This window comes from Mustela lutreola, chromosome 3 (genome assembly GCF_030435805.1).
Source record: "Mustela lutreola isolate mMusLut2 chromosome 3, mMusLut2.pri, whole genome shotgun sequence".
In the NCBI taxonomy this organism is placed as follows: Eukaryota; Metazoa; Chordata; class Mammalia; order Carnivora; family Mustelidae; genus Mustela; species Mustela lutreola.
In genome coordinates, this window is record NC_081292.1 from 107,617,751 (window position 1) to 107,636,530 (window position 18,780).

General features: G+C 36.2%; 1 protein-coding gene across 3 annotated transcripts in view; it reads right to left on the minus strand.

The window, feature by feature from the left end:
- The window catches only part of PTPN4 (protein tyrosine phosphatase non-receptor type 4), a 219,305-nt gene that overhangs the window by 113,965 nt on the left and 86,560 nt on the right, over positions 1–18,780 (minus strand). Inside the window, exons 4-5 of one of the 3 annotated variants that reach the window (XM_059166618.1) lie at positions 3,742–3,784; positions 3,565–3,664 (exon numbers count right to left, since the gene is read on the minus strand). The exons of 1 other annotated variant lie outside the window; for it this stretch is intronic. In XM_059166618.1, coding sequence (XP_059022601.1) covers positions 3,565–3,664; positions 3,742–3,784 — 143 coding nt within the window. The remainder of the gene's footprint in view (positions 1–3,564; positions 3,665–3,741; positions 3,785–18,780) is intronic. One more of the 3 variants, XM_059166620.1, reaches the window with a different exon arrangement.

An 18,780-nucleotide genomic window follows, 5' to 3' on the forward strand; every position in this document is an offset into this window, starting at 1 on the left:
TAAAAAATGCTTAAACAGGGAATTTAAGACTTTATTTTATCCCACTGAAAAAAGTATACATACTCCAATAATCAAAAATCAAGTTTAACAATTTCAATTTCTGGCTGATTAAAATTATTAAAAAGCTCCATGACAATATTCAAATTACCAAAAAATGTAATTAAGGATTTCAGAGAATCAGATATTCCCTAAAAATTTTTTTAAAAGTTGATACAAATATTTGGTTTCACATATTAATGAAGTACATAACTCCCTGTGAGAATATGTAATATTGTAAATATTACCTATGTATTCAATTTAAGACAATATATTTCTACCTAGGTTACTTGGTTTCATAATTAAAAGTTAAACGTTCCTGGTAGGAACAAATCTTATAGTTAAGATTGAAAAGGCATCTATATTCTTTTTTTTTAATAAACTTTTTTTTTTTAATTAGACAAACAGAGATCACAGGTAGGCAGAGAGAGAGAGAGAGAGAGAGGAAGAGAAGCAGACTCCCCGCTGAGCAGAGAGCCCCATGCAGGGCTCAATCCCAGGACCCTGGGATCACAACCTGAGCTGAAGGCAGAGGCTTTAACCCACTGAGCTGCCCAGGCGTCCCCAGGCATCTATATTCTTAACATAATATTGTAAATCTTATATACATAATACCTATGCCTGCTAAATTTTATTTATATACCACCCAGTAAGGGCTGAGTGGAAAGCAGAATTCAAGTCCTGGCTAAACCAGCCAGTGCTCTTTAGAAAATCAATTAAAGGCTTCGTTTCTATATTTGTATAAAAACAACGAATATCACTTGTCTAGTATGTGTATCCCATAGGCCCTAAATAAGGTGATAAAAACACAATTTTTAAAGACAATTAAAACTTTTATGATGGACTTATTTGGCTTAGCATGATAGCCTCTAGTTCCACGCACATCACTGCAAATGGCAAGACTTTTAAGATAGATTAAAAATGTCTGAGGTAAATATAGAAATGATATGTTTAATCTGTGAAAATAATACAACTTTTCTAATCCAGTAATACCATAAGCACTTTTTATGTACTGAGTATACCTAAGCACGAAAAAGGTACCAAAGAAATGTCATCTGTAGTGTCATGACTCCTGAGAAAACTCCAATTTTAAGGATGCCAGCACCTGCTAATACCAAATGACCTGTAAGCTCTGTAGGTCCACTCTTTCATACGACTTATCTAAAATGGGATCTCAAGGTAAGGAGGTGTGGCACGTTTTCTATTTTGTGGTTTTAAACTAGTCCTTAAAATTTAGCAAATGCGGCTGAAGTTGTCATATTATTAATCATAACCACTGCATTAAGGCTATCAAGCACTAAAATTTTAAAGGGGTATTTCTTAAACCTGCATAACAGAATCACCTGGGAAGTTTGTAATAATGTCTATGCACAGGTTCCTTCTGAGACCTAATTAAATCAGAATATCTCAGGGGTATGACCGAGGAACCAGGTATGTTTTTAAGCTCCTCTAAGTGAGTCTAAGCTGTAGTGAGGGTAGAGATCTGATATACTCTATGGTAATATAATAACTCATTTTTACCAAATACCACTAGTTATAAGCCTCTAGGACATTCTATCATAAAGGACTTTCGAAAGAATACATTATTTTGAGTGAAAACAAAGATAATGCTCTAAACAACAGACTGAGTACAAAGTAATTGCTTGATTACTACCAAACTTGGCTTTCCCTTCTTCTACTTCAGGAAGATATGACGACTTAATTATCACTGAGATACATTAATTCCTTGACTATGTTTTAAACACAGGTTATAAAAGAATCAACACATTCAAGCTCTATAGAAATTCAAATACATTATTTTGAGTGAAATAAATTATGAATATGGCTGCAAATGACCGTATTTTAATTGCTTGCTAACAAACTTTTCATAAATATTAAAAACATTAGAAATCCAATTTTAAATTATTGGTCTTTTAATTAACAAATATTTCTTATACATTAAAATTCTGATTACAAAAATATTGATTATGGAATACTTTGCTACTTGATTTCAGATTACATTTACCAGGAAATAGTAAAATGTAATTAAAAATGTTTTATAATTTACAATTTCATTAATTCAGAGTAGTTTCTCTGAAGTTAAGCCAAAATTAGGGAAAGTTTTATAATATTAAGAATTATTTATTAAGATAAAAGATTTTGTTATTTTAATTAATTAACAAAACTTGACTGATTAAAAGCTATAATATTAAACTGAAGATTATTCATATAATAAAGATAAATTACCTTGGAAATATTATTAGTTTTGAATGTTAGGACTGCCTAATCCAAGGCCTACATTCCTAAATTCTGTTATAAAAAAGGTTAACAACCTGTCCTCAACAAACACACAGAAAAGGACTCTCAAGAATGTCAATCTAACTTTTCTTACCTGGTCTACTGAAAACCCTATTTTATAAACACCTGAGGATTGCCAGATACAGCTAAATATCTTTAATTTATTCTTCTGTTGCTTCTTCACATCACCACAGTATTCTAAAAAATGGCCATCACGGTAACAACTCCCAGCCTATCTACAGGAAGCTTTAAGTACAGATTGCTAATTTAGCACCTACCTTTTAGAGTAATTCCGAATATAATCACTGACCGATAGTCTTATATGAGACTTTTATGGAAGGTCTTATATGCTAATGTTTCATTTAGTCATTAAAAAAAAACCTAATTACTAATCCTGTCTTTCAAGCAACACACAAGATTCAGGTACAGATACCACACTGTAATTATTCCCAGTTCTACCTTAAACAGCTCACCTAACATTCATACACTTTCACAATGCTCATCTGAGTCATTCTTGTGTACACTTTGTCAAGCGGAAGTGACAAGAAAAATCAGATTTTGAGTCAAGAGCAGACTTAAAGTGGACAATAAAGTGGGCACATAAAAGTGTACTGTTGCAATCCCTGCCAACATCCCTTAAAAAAGGTACCTGCTCACCTGAAACTAACAACAGTGTATGTTAATTATACTTCTAAGGAAAATGGTAGGAGTGGAGGAAAAAAATAAAAGACTTTGAATCTTAGCAAAAGGTAACTACAGATGCAATTTTCAGAGGCAAAAAAAAGGTACCTGTTGACCATTACTCTTGCACATAATGGTTACATATTTTTCCAAATTCTACGTTATCCTCGATAGAAATAAAAAACATATAGAATATGCTTTTACATGAAAAAAAAAAGCAGACACAATTCTCACTATGCAGCATCACTTGGATACAATTATATTATCATCTGATTATCTCAAGTAGTTATAGCAGTACTTCTTAACCATTTTTTTTACAAGTAGAAAAATCTAATTTCATATGGTTCAGGAGGCTGCTCATGGCTGGATGGGGTGGCCTTGGACCTCCAATCTCCTAAAGCCCTCCAGCCATCCAAGAAGGGAGGAAACATGAAAGATCCATAATCCATTCTGTGTGATCACTGGGAATATCAGAATTACACACCATGACAATATTTCTACCTAAATAATTTCAAAATTTCATAACAGCTCTGACAATATTTTCAGGAAAAATATGCTCCATAAACCCACCTTGTATATTCTTCTTGTAACTTGTTGGGGTCACTTACAAAAAATTTGACTCTAAAGTTCAAATTGTAAGGAGATCCTCCTAGAATTAATAAAAGCAATTCTAATTAATCAGACTATATTAATCCTTTACCTTTAGGAAGTATACTTTTAAAATGTCAAGTAAATATGTATGCTCACTCTTTAGCTGCTTCCTTATTGGTTTGTTTGGATCCAGCCACCGCTGAAAAATAAATAAATAAAACTGATTTCTTTTCCCTTGAGGAAATAATGTATCAATTATTGCAAATTTGTAATATTTGAAGATCCATGGTAAAAACTGCATCTTGAAAACACTCTAGGAGAAAATAAACTACAGATGTTCATATCAAGTATAGCAAAATAACACTAGAAAGTACTGAATATATTTGTGGTAGCTCTGAGTTTTTTATTTGAATTTCCCATGAAATTATACAGTGTATAGTAACCTCTATTCCAAAAAGAAAAATCCTTAATAATAGCAATCTGAAGTGAATCCCGTTAATTTAACTATATTATATAATAGTGTGGCAAGTTTTTAGAATTCTTGGTATCTTTCATAAAAATCTAGTTGACCTTATACTCTCTTTCAGACAAAATCTAACTACCCATCATGAAAATATACTCTTGATCGCTTCTCAGCCTTTTGGCTAAGATCAAGTGAAAATATACTCTTGAGAAAGAATTTCTTTTCTTTTTTTTCTAAAGTAGACTCCACACCCAGCACAGAGCCCAATGCAGGGCTTGAACTCACAACCCTGAGATTAAGACCTAGCTGAAAGCAAGAGTCAGACATTCAACCAACTAAACCATCAAGGCACCCCAACTCTTAAGAAAAACTTTCTAACTTCTACTTATTCCCTCAAAAATAAAACTATCGCCCCTTGCCCAACAACAACAAATTCACACTGATTTTCTAAGAGATAATGTTTAGTTTGCAGGTGTGTTTGGTTGTTTAGGTGTGAGAATTTTAAGTAGCCTCAACACTTCTAATGCCAGTTGAGCTCTACTTTAGGAAAAGTATAACTAAATTCAGACTGCCAACATGTTTCAGTTAAAAAAATTAAAGAACCCAGGGGCACCCGGGTGGCTCAGTGGGTTAAAGCCTCTGCCTTCGGCTCAGGTCATAATCTCAGGGTCCTGGGATCGAGCCCTAAATCGGGCTCTCTGCTCAGCAGGGAACCCGCTTTCCTCCTCTCTCTCTCTGCCTGCCTCTCTGCCTACTTGTAAAAAAAAAAGAAAAAAAAAATTTTAAAGAGCCCAAAATGGTATTAGATGTGACAGTATTTTCAAAGCACTACATAAGTATCAACTTATGTCTTATTATGTATAAAACATACTCCTATCACCCATATTTGATTCCATGCAGAGTACAAAGATTTTAATAACAAATGGCTGAGAATAATCCATAAATCTTCCCTTTCCACTATCCACAACAACCAACATCAAATCCAGCTGATTTTTCCTTCCAGCTATATCCTGAATTTAACAGTTCTCCATCCACTCTGCCACTATCTTTATGTCTGGGATAGCTCTGGTCATAGCCTCTTGTTGTTGTTGTTGTTGTTTTTAAGATTTATTTATTTTAGAGAGAGTGTATGTGCACATGCACACTACGGGGAGAAGTGGAGGAAGAGAGAGAGAGAGAGAGTCCCCAAGCAGACTTGGAGCTGACTGCAGTGCCTAACAAGGGGCTCGATCCCATGACCCAAGATGACAACCTGAGCCAAAACCAACAGAAACTTAACTGTCTGAGCCATCGAGATGCCCCTGGCCATAGCCTCTTAACTGCTCTCCCTGATGTTTTCTTACCATGTTATTCTTCATTTTCCATCGCAAAGCTACAGTAATCGTTCAGAACATGTCACTTCTTTGCTTAATAGCTCTTGATAATTTCTCAAGACAAGATTCAAAGTCCCTGCTAGGGGCTTACATGATCACTTCTTACCTCAACTTACTAAGCTCCAACCGTAATGGCTTCCCATCTGTTTCTCACAGATGCCATCCTAGGGCTTCAAATGAAGGCTTCATTAGGCACAGAATGTCCTCCAAATTTCTCATAGGTGACTTCCTTTAAGTTTCAGCTTAAATGCTACCTCCTCAGATAGACCTTCACTGGCTGTCACTGATCTCCCTACCAGAAGTACATCACAAAGCTCTTATTTCCAGGGCGCCTTGGTAGCTCAGTTGTTAAGCGTCTGCCTTCAGCTCAGGTCATGATCCCAGTGTCCTGGGATCAAGCATGGAGTCAGGCTCCCTGCTCAGCAGGAAGCTGCTTCTCCCTCTTCCACTCCCCCTGCTTGTGTTTCCTTTCTTGCTGTCTCTCTCTTTGTCAAATAAATAAACAAACAAACAAAAAAACCCTCTGACTTCTTTAGTTATTTTCTATAAATAGGCAAGGGATATTAATTTCTTTTATAACATTTTCTTAATCGTAATGTTTGTTTTGTCTTTTTATTGCCCATCTCCTTCATTAGATTATCAACTCCATGAGGTAAGGGATAAAATCTGATTCATTCAAAGCAGACAATCAGCACATCGGCACAAGTCTTGGCATATAATTTGTATTAAAAAAATTTGATGGGGTGCCTGGGTGGCTCAGTTGTTGGGCATCTGCCTTCGGCTAGGGTCATGATCCCAGGGTCCTGGGATCGAGCCTTGTGTCAGGCTCCTTGCTTGGTAGGGAACATGCTTCTCTCTCTCCCATTCCCCCTGCTTGTGTTCCCCTCTTTCACTGTGTCTCTCTCTGTCAAATAAATAAATAAAATCTTAAAAAAAAATTTTTTTTTGATGAATGACCGACTAAGCCTGCTGAATGACTCAGCAATTGATACAGGGGTGGGGGTTGGAGGGGGGAGTCTGCTTCTATCCCAATAATCAGCTGTTTTTCACCACTACTTAACACATTTGTTTCCCCCTGCATTGTCTACCGATCTACCCATCTTCCAACCCATCTATATCACAGTGACTTTATTCTTCATGTTTTCTAGAAAAAGTCATATATTATATTCATTTTAATGCTTGTCTATAATCAAAATTTGGGCTTGAGTTATCTACTCAAAGCCTGTCCTCCACATTTAGTACTCCTGTAAAATATTCTAAAACAGTATCAGAGATACAAACACATTTGCATACACAAATAGATGTATTAAGCTAAGAAAGCTTAGAAGGAGTACAATAATAAGTACTGGGAAATTTAACAGACCTCATCAATGATGTCAAAGAGACAGGATTTTGTTTCTTGGCTTAAACCATGAAGATGGAATAATGCTACAATGAGCACTACTGGACAGTAAAAATACTGTTCCCAGTAAAAACACATCATTAAATCAAAAGAGAAAGTGGAAAAACAGACAACATACACATAAGTTCTACAAATCAGTGAGAAAAAACCCAATACTAATAGAAATACAGATAATGGGTAAGAATAGAAAGTTCACAGGAAATATATATAACATTGAAGAAAAAATATTCAATCTTGACCATAATTAGAGAAATACAGAAGTAATCTACATTAGGTTTTCATTTTTCAGCAATAAGACACTGGCAAGGATTACAACTTTGAATGCCATACCACAATGGCTTCAAGAATGTGGAAACAGGTATATATACAAAGCTCATGAGAATAAAAGTTATACCATCTCATTATAGGACAACTGGGCAATATTTATCAAAATATAAACTGTAAATGACCACAGACCCAGCATTATTTTATATAGCATTATATACTAGATACAGTTCACATAATATAAAATTTACCATCTTAAAATGTATACTTCAGTGCACTTGAGTACATTCACTATGTTGTATGACCATCAACAGTAAATGTCAGAATACTTACATCACCCCCAAAAAGAAATCCCATATCTATTAGCAGTCAGTCTCAGTAACCCCCCACCCACCAAAGCCCCTAGCAACACTAATCTACTTACTGTCTCTATGGATTTCATTATTTTGGATGTTTCATATGAAGGTAATCATATAACAGGTGGTCTTTCGTGTCTCATTTCTTTCATTTATTGTAATGTTCTCAAGGACCATCCATGTTGTGGCATTTAATAGTACCTCATTCCATTTTATAGCTGCCATTTAGGCCTTTTCTATCTTTTGGCTCTCATGAATTACACTGCTACGAACATTCATGAGCAACTTTTGTCTGAACATGTCACTCAACTCTCTCCAATGTATGTCTAGGATTGGTATTATTTGCTTAAATGATAACTTTATATTTAACTTTTTATCAAGTATTATCAAGTATCTATCAAGTATTAATAGCTAATAGGGAGGTTCTGGTTCAAGATAGCAATGTAGGAGAATCCTAAACTCACCTCCTCCCATGGCCACACTGAATCTAAAAGCTAAATATGGAACTATTTCCTCTGGGGAAAAAAACCCCACAAAACTAGATGAATGACTTCCTCCTACTGGGTGAAAGAGAAAAAACTCACGTCAAAGTGGTAAGGACAGGCCAGGACACAATCTCACCATAAACCCCACACCCAGCATGGTAACCCACAATCAGGAGGGAACTTGCAATCCCATGTTTCTCCCTGCAGAGCAAAGGGTTTGAACCACACATCTGACACCCCAACTTTTAAGACCTGCACCTGAGAAATGAGCATCCAAAACCTCCAGCTTTGATAGCCAACTAGAGCCTGTGACCCTAAGACTTCTAAACTACAGTAAACTGAGAAACAGTTTTATGTAAATGAGGCCTATTTGTTTGTGTTGAAGATTTGGCCTTAGGGAAAGGCTTCCAGTTTGGCACACATATAAGAACTTACTTAAGCATTCTCCAGGGAAGGAAGATGGTTGGTACCGTCTTTGTACTCTCTTGCCCCACCCAGGTTGTTGGCGTTGCTAAGAAAGCTTGTGTCTGCTGCCAGAGAACACACCCTTCAATGGTTTGGCTTTGAGGGCCAGAAGGGCTTCGGCTCACAGGTCAAAGGGGGACAGAAGCAAACAAAAAACAGTTCTTAAATGCCTATCATCCCAGGGCTCCGAATGGAGGGAGCAGACAGAAAAGCCCACCTCCTAGTATTCCCCTAAAAGAGGCATATTTGCTTACTTTAAAAGCTGCTGTGGATGGTACTGCTTCCCAATCAGCCTGAATCTAGGTGCTCACTGAGATGCTCCCCTTTGAGACACTGACAGGTCTTGGCACACCTTTAACTACTGGGAGCCACTAAAAATAAAACAGGCACAAGCTAGGGCAGGGGTGCATGATAAGGTTCAATACAAGGCCATTTCTTTGAGACTGGCAGAGGTGACTGATTTACCTAATGCATAGAAACATGGAAAGTAAAGCAAAATGAAAAAATCACAGGAATATTTTCAAACAAAAGAAAAAGAGAAAGCATCAAAAAAAGACCTTAATGAAATGAAATAAGTGATTTACCTGATAAAGAGTTCAAAATAATACAGTTGATCACCAAGCTTAAGAGAAGAACTGATGAACACAGTGAGAACTTCAACAAAGAGACAGAAAATATAAGAAAGTACCAAAAAGAAGTCATAGAACTGAAGAACACAAATAGATAAACTGAAACATACATTAAAGGGGTTCAACAGCAGACTTAAATGAAGCAGAGGAAAGATCAGTGAATTCAAAGATAAGATAGCAGAACTCAAGGATAAGAAGAGCAAAAAGAAAAAAAAAAAAAAAACAATGAAAATGAGGACAGACAGCTTAAGGACTCATGCGACAAAATCTATCCGTTCAGTATTCACATCATAGGGCTCCCAGGCATAGAAAAGAGACAGAAATGAACGAAAAACTTACCTGCAGAAATAATGGCTGAAAGCTATCCTAACCTGGGGAAGGAAATTGACAACCAAGGAAATTGACAAACAGATCCAAAAATCTCAGAGAGGTTTTGAGAAGTTTCCAAATAAGAGGAACCCAATGAGACCCACTGTAAGACACATTTTTTTTTTCAAGGAGAGAATCTTAAAAGCAGCAAGAAGGAAACAATTTGTTACGTAAAAGGGAAATCCTGTACGACTCTCACATTTTTCAGCAGAAACTTTGCAGGCCAGAAGACAATGGCATATTTAAAGTGCCAATGGCATATTTAAAGTGGGGTAAAAAAACAAAACAAAACAAAAAAAACCCTGACAACCAAGAATACTCTATATGGCAGAACTGCCCTTCAGAACTGAAGGAGTGATCAAGAGTTTTCCAGACAAGCAAAAGTTAAGGGAGTTCATCACCACTGGGTGAATGTTAAAGGTACTTCTTTAAACAGAAATGAAAGGGCAATAATTAGTAACAAAAAATCAGAAAAGTATAAATCTCACTGGTAAAAGTAAATACATAGTAAAATTCAAAATAACCTAATGTCATAAAGGTGGTGGATTAATTACATATTAAGCCAGTATGAAGGTTAAAAGATAAAACTAGTAAAAATAACTATAACCACAATAACTTGTTAATGGATGCACAAAGTAAAAAGATGTAAACTGTGGCATCAAAAACATAAGATGGTGAGAGGGTAAAAATGCAGAGGTTTAAGATGTGTTGAAACTTAAAATGTTATCAACTTAAAAGAGACTGAAAAATATAAGTTGCTTTATGTAAGCTTCATGGTAATGACAAAGCAAAAACCTACAGTAAATACACAAATGGTAAAGAGAAAGCAATCTAAACATATCACTACCAAAAAAAATCATCAAATTGCAAAGAAAATAAGACACATCTATCCATATGCTACCCACAAGAGACTCACTTCATGTATTAAGGATATACAGAGAGAAGGTGATGAGATGGAAAATAATATTCTATGTGATGTGGGGGAAAAAGGCAGAAGGAAATGCATATAAAATTAAATTTTTTGGGGTGCCTGGGTGGCTCAGTGGGTTAAAGCCTCTGCCTTCAGCTCAGGTCATGATCCCGGGGTCCTGGGATTAAGCCCCGCATTGCACTCTCTGCTCAGCAGGGAGCCTGCTTCCTTCTCTCTCTCTGCCTGCCTCTCTGCCTACTTGTGATCTCTGTCAAATAAATAAATAAAATCTTTAAAAAAAATTTTTTTTCTTTTTTCTTTTTTTTAAAGATTTTATTTATTTATTTGACAGAGAGAGATCACAAGTAGGCAGAGAGGCAGGCAGAGAGAGAGAGAGGAGGAAACAGACTCCCTGCTGAGCAGAGAGCTGGATGCGGGACTCTATCCCAGGACCCTGAGATCATGACCTGAGCCGAAGGCAGCGGCTTAACCCACTGAGCCACCCAGGCGCCCTTTTTTTATTTTCTTATAACCTGCAGCTCACTAACAAATACTTGAGGCAGGCAGAGTATGACATTCCTCCAGGAAACTCCAAACTGTCTTAATGTTAATGCTTTGCTAGATGGAAAAACAATCTTAGCTTGACTAGACCTCCAGGATCCTGTCAGTCTTCTTTAGTCTATGAAATTCCTTTTTGAAACTTCCCTTTGTACCCCAATTCCAAAGTATAATCAGTTGTATAATCAGTTGTTCCTTACAATCCCAGGGTGGCAGTTATTTCTGCCCACAGACCCTGTCCCCATGCTTTACTAAAACCACCTTTTTGCACCAGGGATGTCTTAAGAATTCTTCCTTGGCCTTAATCTCCAAACCCCACATTCAAACCACATCACATACAAATGGAAACCTAAAGAAATCTTGGTAGCTATACTTACATAAGACAAAACAGACCTTAACACAAAGACTACAATAAGAGACAAAGTTATTATATAAAGATAAATGGGTGAATTCAATAAGAAATAAAATTTGTAAATATTTATGCACCTAACAGAGAACATAAACATATAAAGCAAGTATTAACTTAAAGGAAGAAATAGACAGCAATACAATGATAGTGGTGCAATTTTTTTTTTTTTAAGATTTTATTTATTTATTTGAGAGAGACCAAGATAGTGACAGCAGGAGTGGGGAGGAGAGCAACAAGCAGGCTCCCAACTGAGCAGGGAGCACAGATCTGGGACTTGACTCAGGACCCTGGATCATGACCTGAGCCGAAAACAGATGACCTAACCGACTGAGCCACCCAGGCGCCTGAAAGTAGAGGACTTTACTATCTCACTTTCATCCATAAGCAAATCATCCAGACAGAAAATCAATAAGAAAATATCAGCCTTAAACAAGAAAGAACAAGTGTTGGTGAGGATGTAGAGAAAAAGGAATACTGTTCCACTGTTAGTGGGAATATAAACCGTTGCAGCCATTGTGGAGGTTCCTCAAAAAATTAAAAACAACTCCTATATGATCCAGCAATTCCACTCTGGTATTTATCCAAAGGAAGCAAAAACACTAATTTAGAAGATATCTGCATCCCTGTGAACACTGAAGCATTACTTTACAATAGCCAAGATACAGAAGCAACCTAAATGTCCACTGATGAATGGATAAAAAAGATGGGGTGTGTTTACACATGCACGCACATGTGTGTACACACATAGGAATATTACTGAACCATAAAAAGGAAGGGGATCTTGTCATTTGTGACAACTTCTGGGGACTTTTGAGGGCATTATGCTAAATAAATTAGGGAAAAACAAATACAATTATGATCTCACTTACAAGTGGAACTTAAAAACCCAAACCCAAAACCAAAACCAAAACCCTACCAAAATGCTGAACTCCTATATACAGAGAAAAGTGGCTGCCAGAGGTGGTGCACAGGGTAGGTGTGAAATGGTAAATGGAGTCATACAGTACAAATTTTATATTAATGATAGTTATATTGTACATTTGAAAGTTGCTAAGAGAACAGATCTTTAAAGTTCATTGCAAGGAAAAAAATTATAACTACATGGGTGAATGGTAACTATACTTACTGTGGTGATCACTTCATAATATATACAGATATTGAATCATTATGTTCTACACCTAAAACTAATATAATGTTACATGTTAATTATATCTAAATAAAAAGAAGAAATAGCTGTTAGGGATGAGTACTTTATCATCAACTCTACCAAATTCTGAAGGAATTTCAATTTAGGCCTGGAGTTCTGTTTAGTCTTCTCAAAATTAACTCCTCATTCTTTTCCCTTCATAGAGTCTATTGTTAAATCTTCAAAATGTCTCACACTTGTAAGTTAATTCTGTATCTTCCAAAATGTAGTATTTAAAAAAATAAGGAGGTTGCCTGATAAAACCTGTTTTACTATTAAAATATTCTGTGTTTGTCTTATTTATTTGTTGCTCCTATTAATGTTGAAGCATTGTCTTCTGCAACTCTATTTATCCTAACCTAACCAATGAGCTTTTTATTGTGACAATCATATTTTTAATTTCCAAAATCCTTCATTGTTCCTTTTGCATGGATACAAGACCCTCTCTAATCATGCCAATGTAAATTAGAATCCTTTTCATTTGTTTGCTGATAAATTAATATTTATCAAGTATTTACTATGCTTCAATCATGTTCTAAGTGCTTTCCATATAAAAATTCATATCATCGGGGCGCCTGGGTGGCTCAGTGGGTTAAGCCTCTGCCTTCGGCTCAGGTCATGATCTCAGGGTCCTGGGATTGAGCCCCGCATCAGGCTCTCTGCTCAGCAGGGAGCCTGCTTCCTCCTCTCTCTCTGCCTGCCTCTCTGCCTACATGTAATCTGTCTGTCAAATAAATAAACAAAATCTTTAAAAAAAAAAAATTCACATCATCTCCACATTTACTAAGAATGATACTACTTCTATTTTTATACATTTTTATAAATATTTCCATTATTTCTATTTCTATTTCCCATTTCCATAAGTGTAAAATTTGCTGACTTTAGTAGTTCTCTTTCTGTAGGCTTTCCTCAAATGTTGGTATCTATTTTGTTGAGTGCTTTTTTTTAATTTTATTTTTTTTATTTTTTATAAACATATAATTTATTTTTATCCCCAGGGGTACACACTTCACAGCTTGAGTGCTTATTTTTAAGGCTAAAATTCCCTGCAAGTTCCTTTATGAAATTTTTACATGTCTGTGGAGAAGAGACAGGATATACAGCTTGACTCTAGTAGTTGGTGAAAGACAGACAGATTGTGCTGCCAGTAGGATATTATAGTTAGCTAGTCTCCTGGGCAAAGGGCATCCCCCCACCCCCAATTCACTGAGTGTCACCAGTCCTTTGGGACACTGACTTGCCTCTCTAATTCAAGCACTCACACATGGTAAACTTAGCGGTAAATATTACTAATTGTTTACCACATGGCCTGTGGGTAGGGAATGAGCTGACCCACCTCCCTGCTTCTACAGCAGACCTCCTCCCAACAATCCCTTGAAGTCTGCACACCCTCCCTACCCTGCTCCCCAACCACACCTTGCTCACCACTGAATTAGGAACACCCCTGGAACTCCACCCATTCACTAACTTTATGATCTTGAAAAAGTTATTTCACTTCTCCGTACCTTTGTTTTTTGTTTTTTGTTTTAAGATTTTATTTATTTATTTGACAGAGAGCACAAGCAGGGGGAGCAGCAAGCAGAGAGAGGGAGAAGCAGGCTCCCCACTGAGCCAGGAGCAGGATGCAGGACCCCAGGATCATGACCTGAGCCAAAGGCAGATGCTTAACCAACTGAGCCACCCAGGCGTCCCCAGAGTAAGTTGAATACATGCTAGTAATGTACACTCAGTTTGCCATCTTGCTACAGAAACATTATGCTTTTCAAAATAGGATGCTTGAATATTTTTAAATAACATAAACACAGCATTTTAAAATGTGTGAAAGCTTACCTTAAAGCAATCCATTGAACAATGTCTCTCCCTCTCTCTCTCACACAGACACACACACAAATAAATGAAATGAAAATGAAAAATGAAATGAAATTAAATAAGAGTAAGGGAACCAGAAGTAGGGTATCTACTTGAAATTGGATAACAAAGACTCTTTGTCTTGCTTTCTGATGCCAGGAGGCTCCCATCTCCCAAAATCTTCAGTTTGCAATTCTATATGCCACTGGCCACACTGTAACCAGGGTGGTATGTCTAAAATAAAAGTCTTATGTAACTTGTATAAATAAATCTTTAGGTGAATATAATCTTACAGATTAAAAAATATTCCATGATCTGGCATATCCAAACTTCATCTTAGGCCCACTTTTTCCCCTTGCTCTATATTCCACTGATTATTAAATTTTTCTTTCTGGTCCTCAAATTGAACATTCCTCATTGCTCACTCTGGACCATTACAAATGATGCTGATTCTCTCTGAAACACTTTTCTGCACCCCAAATTTGTCATTCGCTCCTAAAATGGAACAGGGTTAAAAGAGACCAGAAACAAAAATCCAACATTCAGCAGAGTACCAAAGAGGTTTATATAATAGGTGGTAAAAGCTTAACAAAGATATGACAGTAAAGCAGATGAAATATAAAATATGAGATATACTGAGATATGTGAAATAAAAGCAAGCATTTTAGCAATCATATTGTCCTAAAATGCAGCTTGTTGAATTAAGAGTCATCCTCTATGTGACTTTTCCTATAGTTTCTCAAACCCAATGAATTCAAGGATTTTGTGTAAAAGAATCTCCAAAAAACAGACCAAGCTATTTGTTACGAATTATCTCTTACTTCAATAATCTTAGTTAACCTATTAGGGTAGAGCAGTGATTTTCAAATCATAATTCCTTGGATTAGAAGCATTATTATAAGTGGAATTTTTCTGCAGTGAAAATTATTGAGCTTCATTCACACCGGACTTCCTGAATCAAGAATTCTACGATAGGGCTCAGAAATCTGTATTTTAAGACGTATCCAGGTGGTTCTGATATAAGTTAGGTTTGAAAGCCACAAGGTTAGGGAATACAGAAATAGTAGTCAACAGTAAAAGATCCTAACCACAACACAAAGTATCAGAAGGATGAAACTGTAGAAAGAACAAGTCAACAGTTGATAATCTATTCTTTGTCCCACACTAATGGACACTAAGTTACTTTAAGGACAAAACCACAGAAAACAAAAAAATAAATGCACACAAGTAATATAATTGGAGGGTTCCAATGAATACTGTACTGATAAAGGCCAATAGGGAAGAGCCACCTTTAAGTGCTTATAAAGAAATTATGTATAATTGTAACCACATTACTCATTATCTTGCTCACTCAATAAAAATTCACTGAATACTACTATTAAACTATACATTATACTAAAAGCTAAAGCTGTGATAATAGGTTTTAATGAAAACAGAAGAAATTTTGAAAAGTCAAAGCTTTTAAGTAATTTTGTTTGTTGTACTGGAACTCATTACTCAGGAAGATTGTAAGGAAAACGATAACCTACTATGAGTCCATATTTTAAGGTACAAGATCACAATAAAACATTTGGTGCTTTTTTAGTTTACCAATTGTTAAGTCCAATTAAATTAATTTCAATGTTTATGTGCCTAAGGGAGTATTAGCTCTGATCTATAAAACCATTATACACACACACACACACACATACACACAACATACTACATATATAACTAACACATATATTACAGGGGCACCTGGGTGGCTCAGTCAGTTAAGTGTCTGCCTTCCACTCAGGTCATGATCTCAGGGTCCTGAAATTAAGCCCCGCACCTTGCTCTCTGCTCAGTGGAAAGTCTGATTCTCCCTCTATCTCTCTGTATTCTCTCCCCTTCTCTTGCTCTCTCCCAAATAAAATCTTTTTAAAAATACATACATATATAGAGGTATATATCAACTAAACAAACCATGAAATGAAAAAAATCTCAACTAAGGACTGACAAGGATTAATTCTTATAGAACATAACCAAATTCTTTTAGATCTATGCCGGCAATTTTTTAAAAAGTTTTATTTATTTGACAGACAGAGATCACAGGTAGGCAGAGAGGCAGGCAGAGAGACAGGGCAAAGCAGGCTCCCTGCTGAGCAGAGAGCCTGATGCGGGGCTCAATCATAGGACCCTGGGATCATGACCTGAGCCAAAGGCAGAGGCTTTAACCCACTGGGCCACCCAGGCACCCCTATGCTGGCAATTTTATTGCACAGATACCTCCTCTCCTCAACATGTTCATTCCTGTAAGTCCCATGCATCTATATATTGTCATCTCTTGAAAAGCAATATTTTGTGTAGTAAGGAGAGTATACGCTTTGGAGCCAGATACAAGTTCAAATCCTTTCTCAGCTACTTAATTACCTATGTCATTAGACAGGTTTTGTAAGCCTCAATTTTTCATCCTAAAAATATTTTAATGACAAATTCATAAAATTGAGAATTTGGCTTAAAACAAGTCCACAATAGATGTTTTATAAATGTTAGCCCCTCACTTCCTTTCCTTTTTCAGAATGGCATCCCTCCGTCAGTCCATTAATTATACTCAGTCTTGATGGTGTATTTTCATACTGACAATCAGAAACACAACATTACTTACAACATTTGTGTTATCTACAGGCCCTTCCATGGCATTTTGGCATTTCACAGATTCTTCTGAATATTTAAATGCTGAAACTGTAGTACCATGAAAAAGACCTATATGGGGAGCTGTGAGACCCACAACTAGTTTCATTAATGGCAGCAAGTAACTTGGGCTTTATCCCACTGGATTGGGATAATTTCTTATGAAAACTAGTGTGTTAGACAAGATAATTTCTAAGGCTTCTTCTGGGTCTTCGAAATTTTAATTCTAAATTTTGGCAAAGAATTATTTTAGATTATTAACAATTGGACTCTTTGGGAAAGAAAGCTCAAGATAGGGACGCCTGGGTGGCTCAGTTGGTTAAGCAGCTGCCTTCGGCTCAGGTCATGATCCCAGCGTCCTGGGATCGAGTCCCACATCGGGCTCCTTGCTTGGCAGGGAGCCCGCTTCTCCCTCTGCCTCTGCCTGCCTCTCTGTCTGCCTGTGCTGACTCTCGCTCCTCTCTCTCTGACAAATAAATAAATAAAATCTTAAAAAAAAAAAAAAGAAAGCTCAAGATAGAAATGTAAGACAAAATAAGTAAAAGCAGGGGACTGGAAAAAGGTCAACCCAGCTAAAAATACCTATGCTTCCCCATATTCATCCTGCTGTAATTGCCTTAGAATAAAAATGTGTAACTGTATACAAATGTACATAACAGGATTTCTTATCTCTTACAATATATGTGATGTCAGTATTAGCTCTTCTAGAATATTGTGTCACAGTGATGGTTTTTTCACACTCAGGGCAGACAATGGTGATAAGAAGCCACTCTTTCTCCTTTGTTGTCTTATCACTTCTCTGATCAATCTTCAGACAGACTTCCATCTAAAGGGTTGGACCTAAAACTGTCAGCAAGATCATCTAAGAATTATTTATTTATTTTTTTAGCTCAACATTCCACAAAGGGAGGGATAGCAGACACCTCTAAGGAATTTGCCCAGCTCACAATTTATCTTTCTGGGAAAGGTTGCATTACTGACATTTCTACTCACTTCCATTTTCACGTGTATTTTTTATCAAGAAATAATACTCCTCCTCTAGGCTCCTGTAGAAGTTGCAGTCTCTGGTGAAGGTATCAACTTAGAGGAAAAGTTTGTTTTCATTTGAATTCAGTACAAAAGGATTTCCTTGCACCGAGACTAGCTGGCTCTTGCTCTCTTTTATCCACATCATCCCTCAGTTTTTCATACAACACCAGTAAATGATGTCAATAAAAAAGTAATATATAACATCTCATATTTACTTCCCATTAACCATTCAGGAACCTAAGATTCTGACTATGAGAGAGACAGAACAAGAGAGAGAAACTCTACTTTTCACATTAGAGTTATTTTATTTTCTATAGCCATTTTATTAATATGCCTTTATAAAGTCATTTCTAAATTTCTGATCTCAATCTTCTAAACTACATATACAAAAGGTCTCCTTCATAATAGTCACTCTCCTGTATTAATCAAAAGAATACCATATTCTTTTGTAAAAGACCCTATCTGTATAAGTATATACATTTTCAAAGAATTTAACATTTCTCTTATTCATCACACACTATCTTCTATTTCTATAATGTGATTTTTTTCCAACAAAAAGAAACGTGATTGGAATTATTAAAGAATCAGTAACAATCTAAGTAACTTAATGCCTAAGAAATGTAGAGCTGTGAAATTTAATCTCTGTCTCATTTGGGAGGGTATCCTTTGAGTCTTCCTACTTGGAAAATTTACATTTAACAAATTAAGAATTTTAGTTACAAACAGATTGGCATGAATGCCACAAAATACTGATTGTATTTTAATGGAGGCTAATTTATGTAAGAATAAGATAC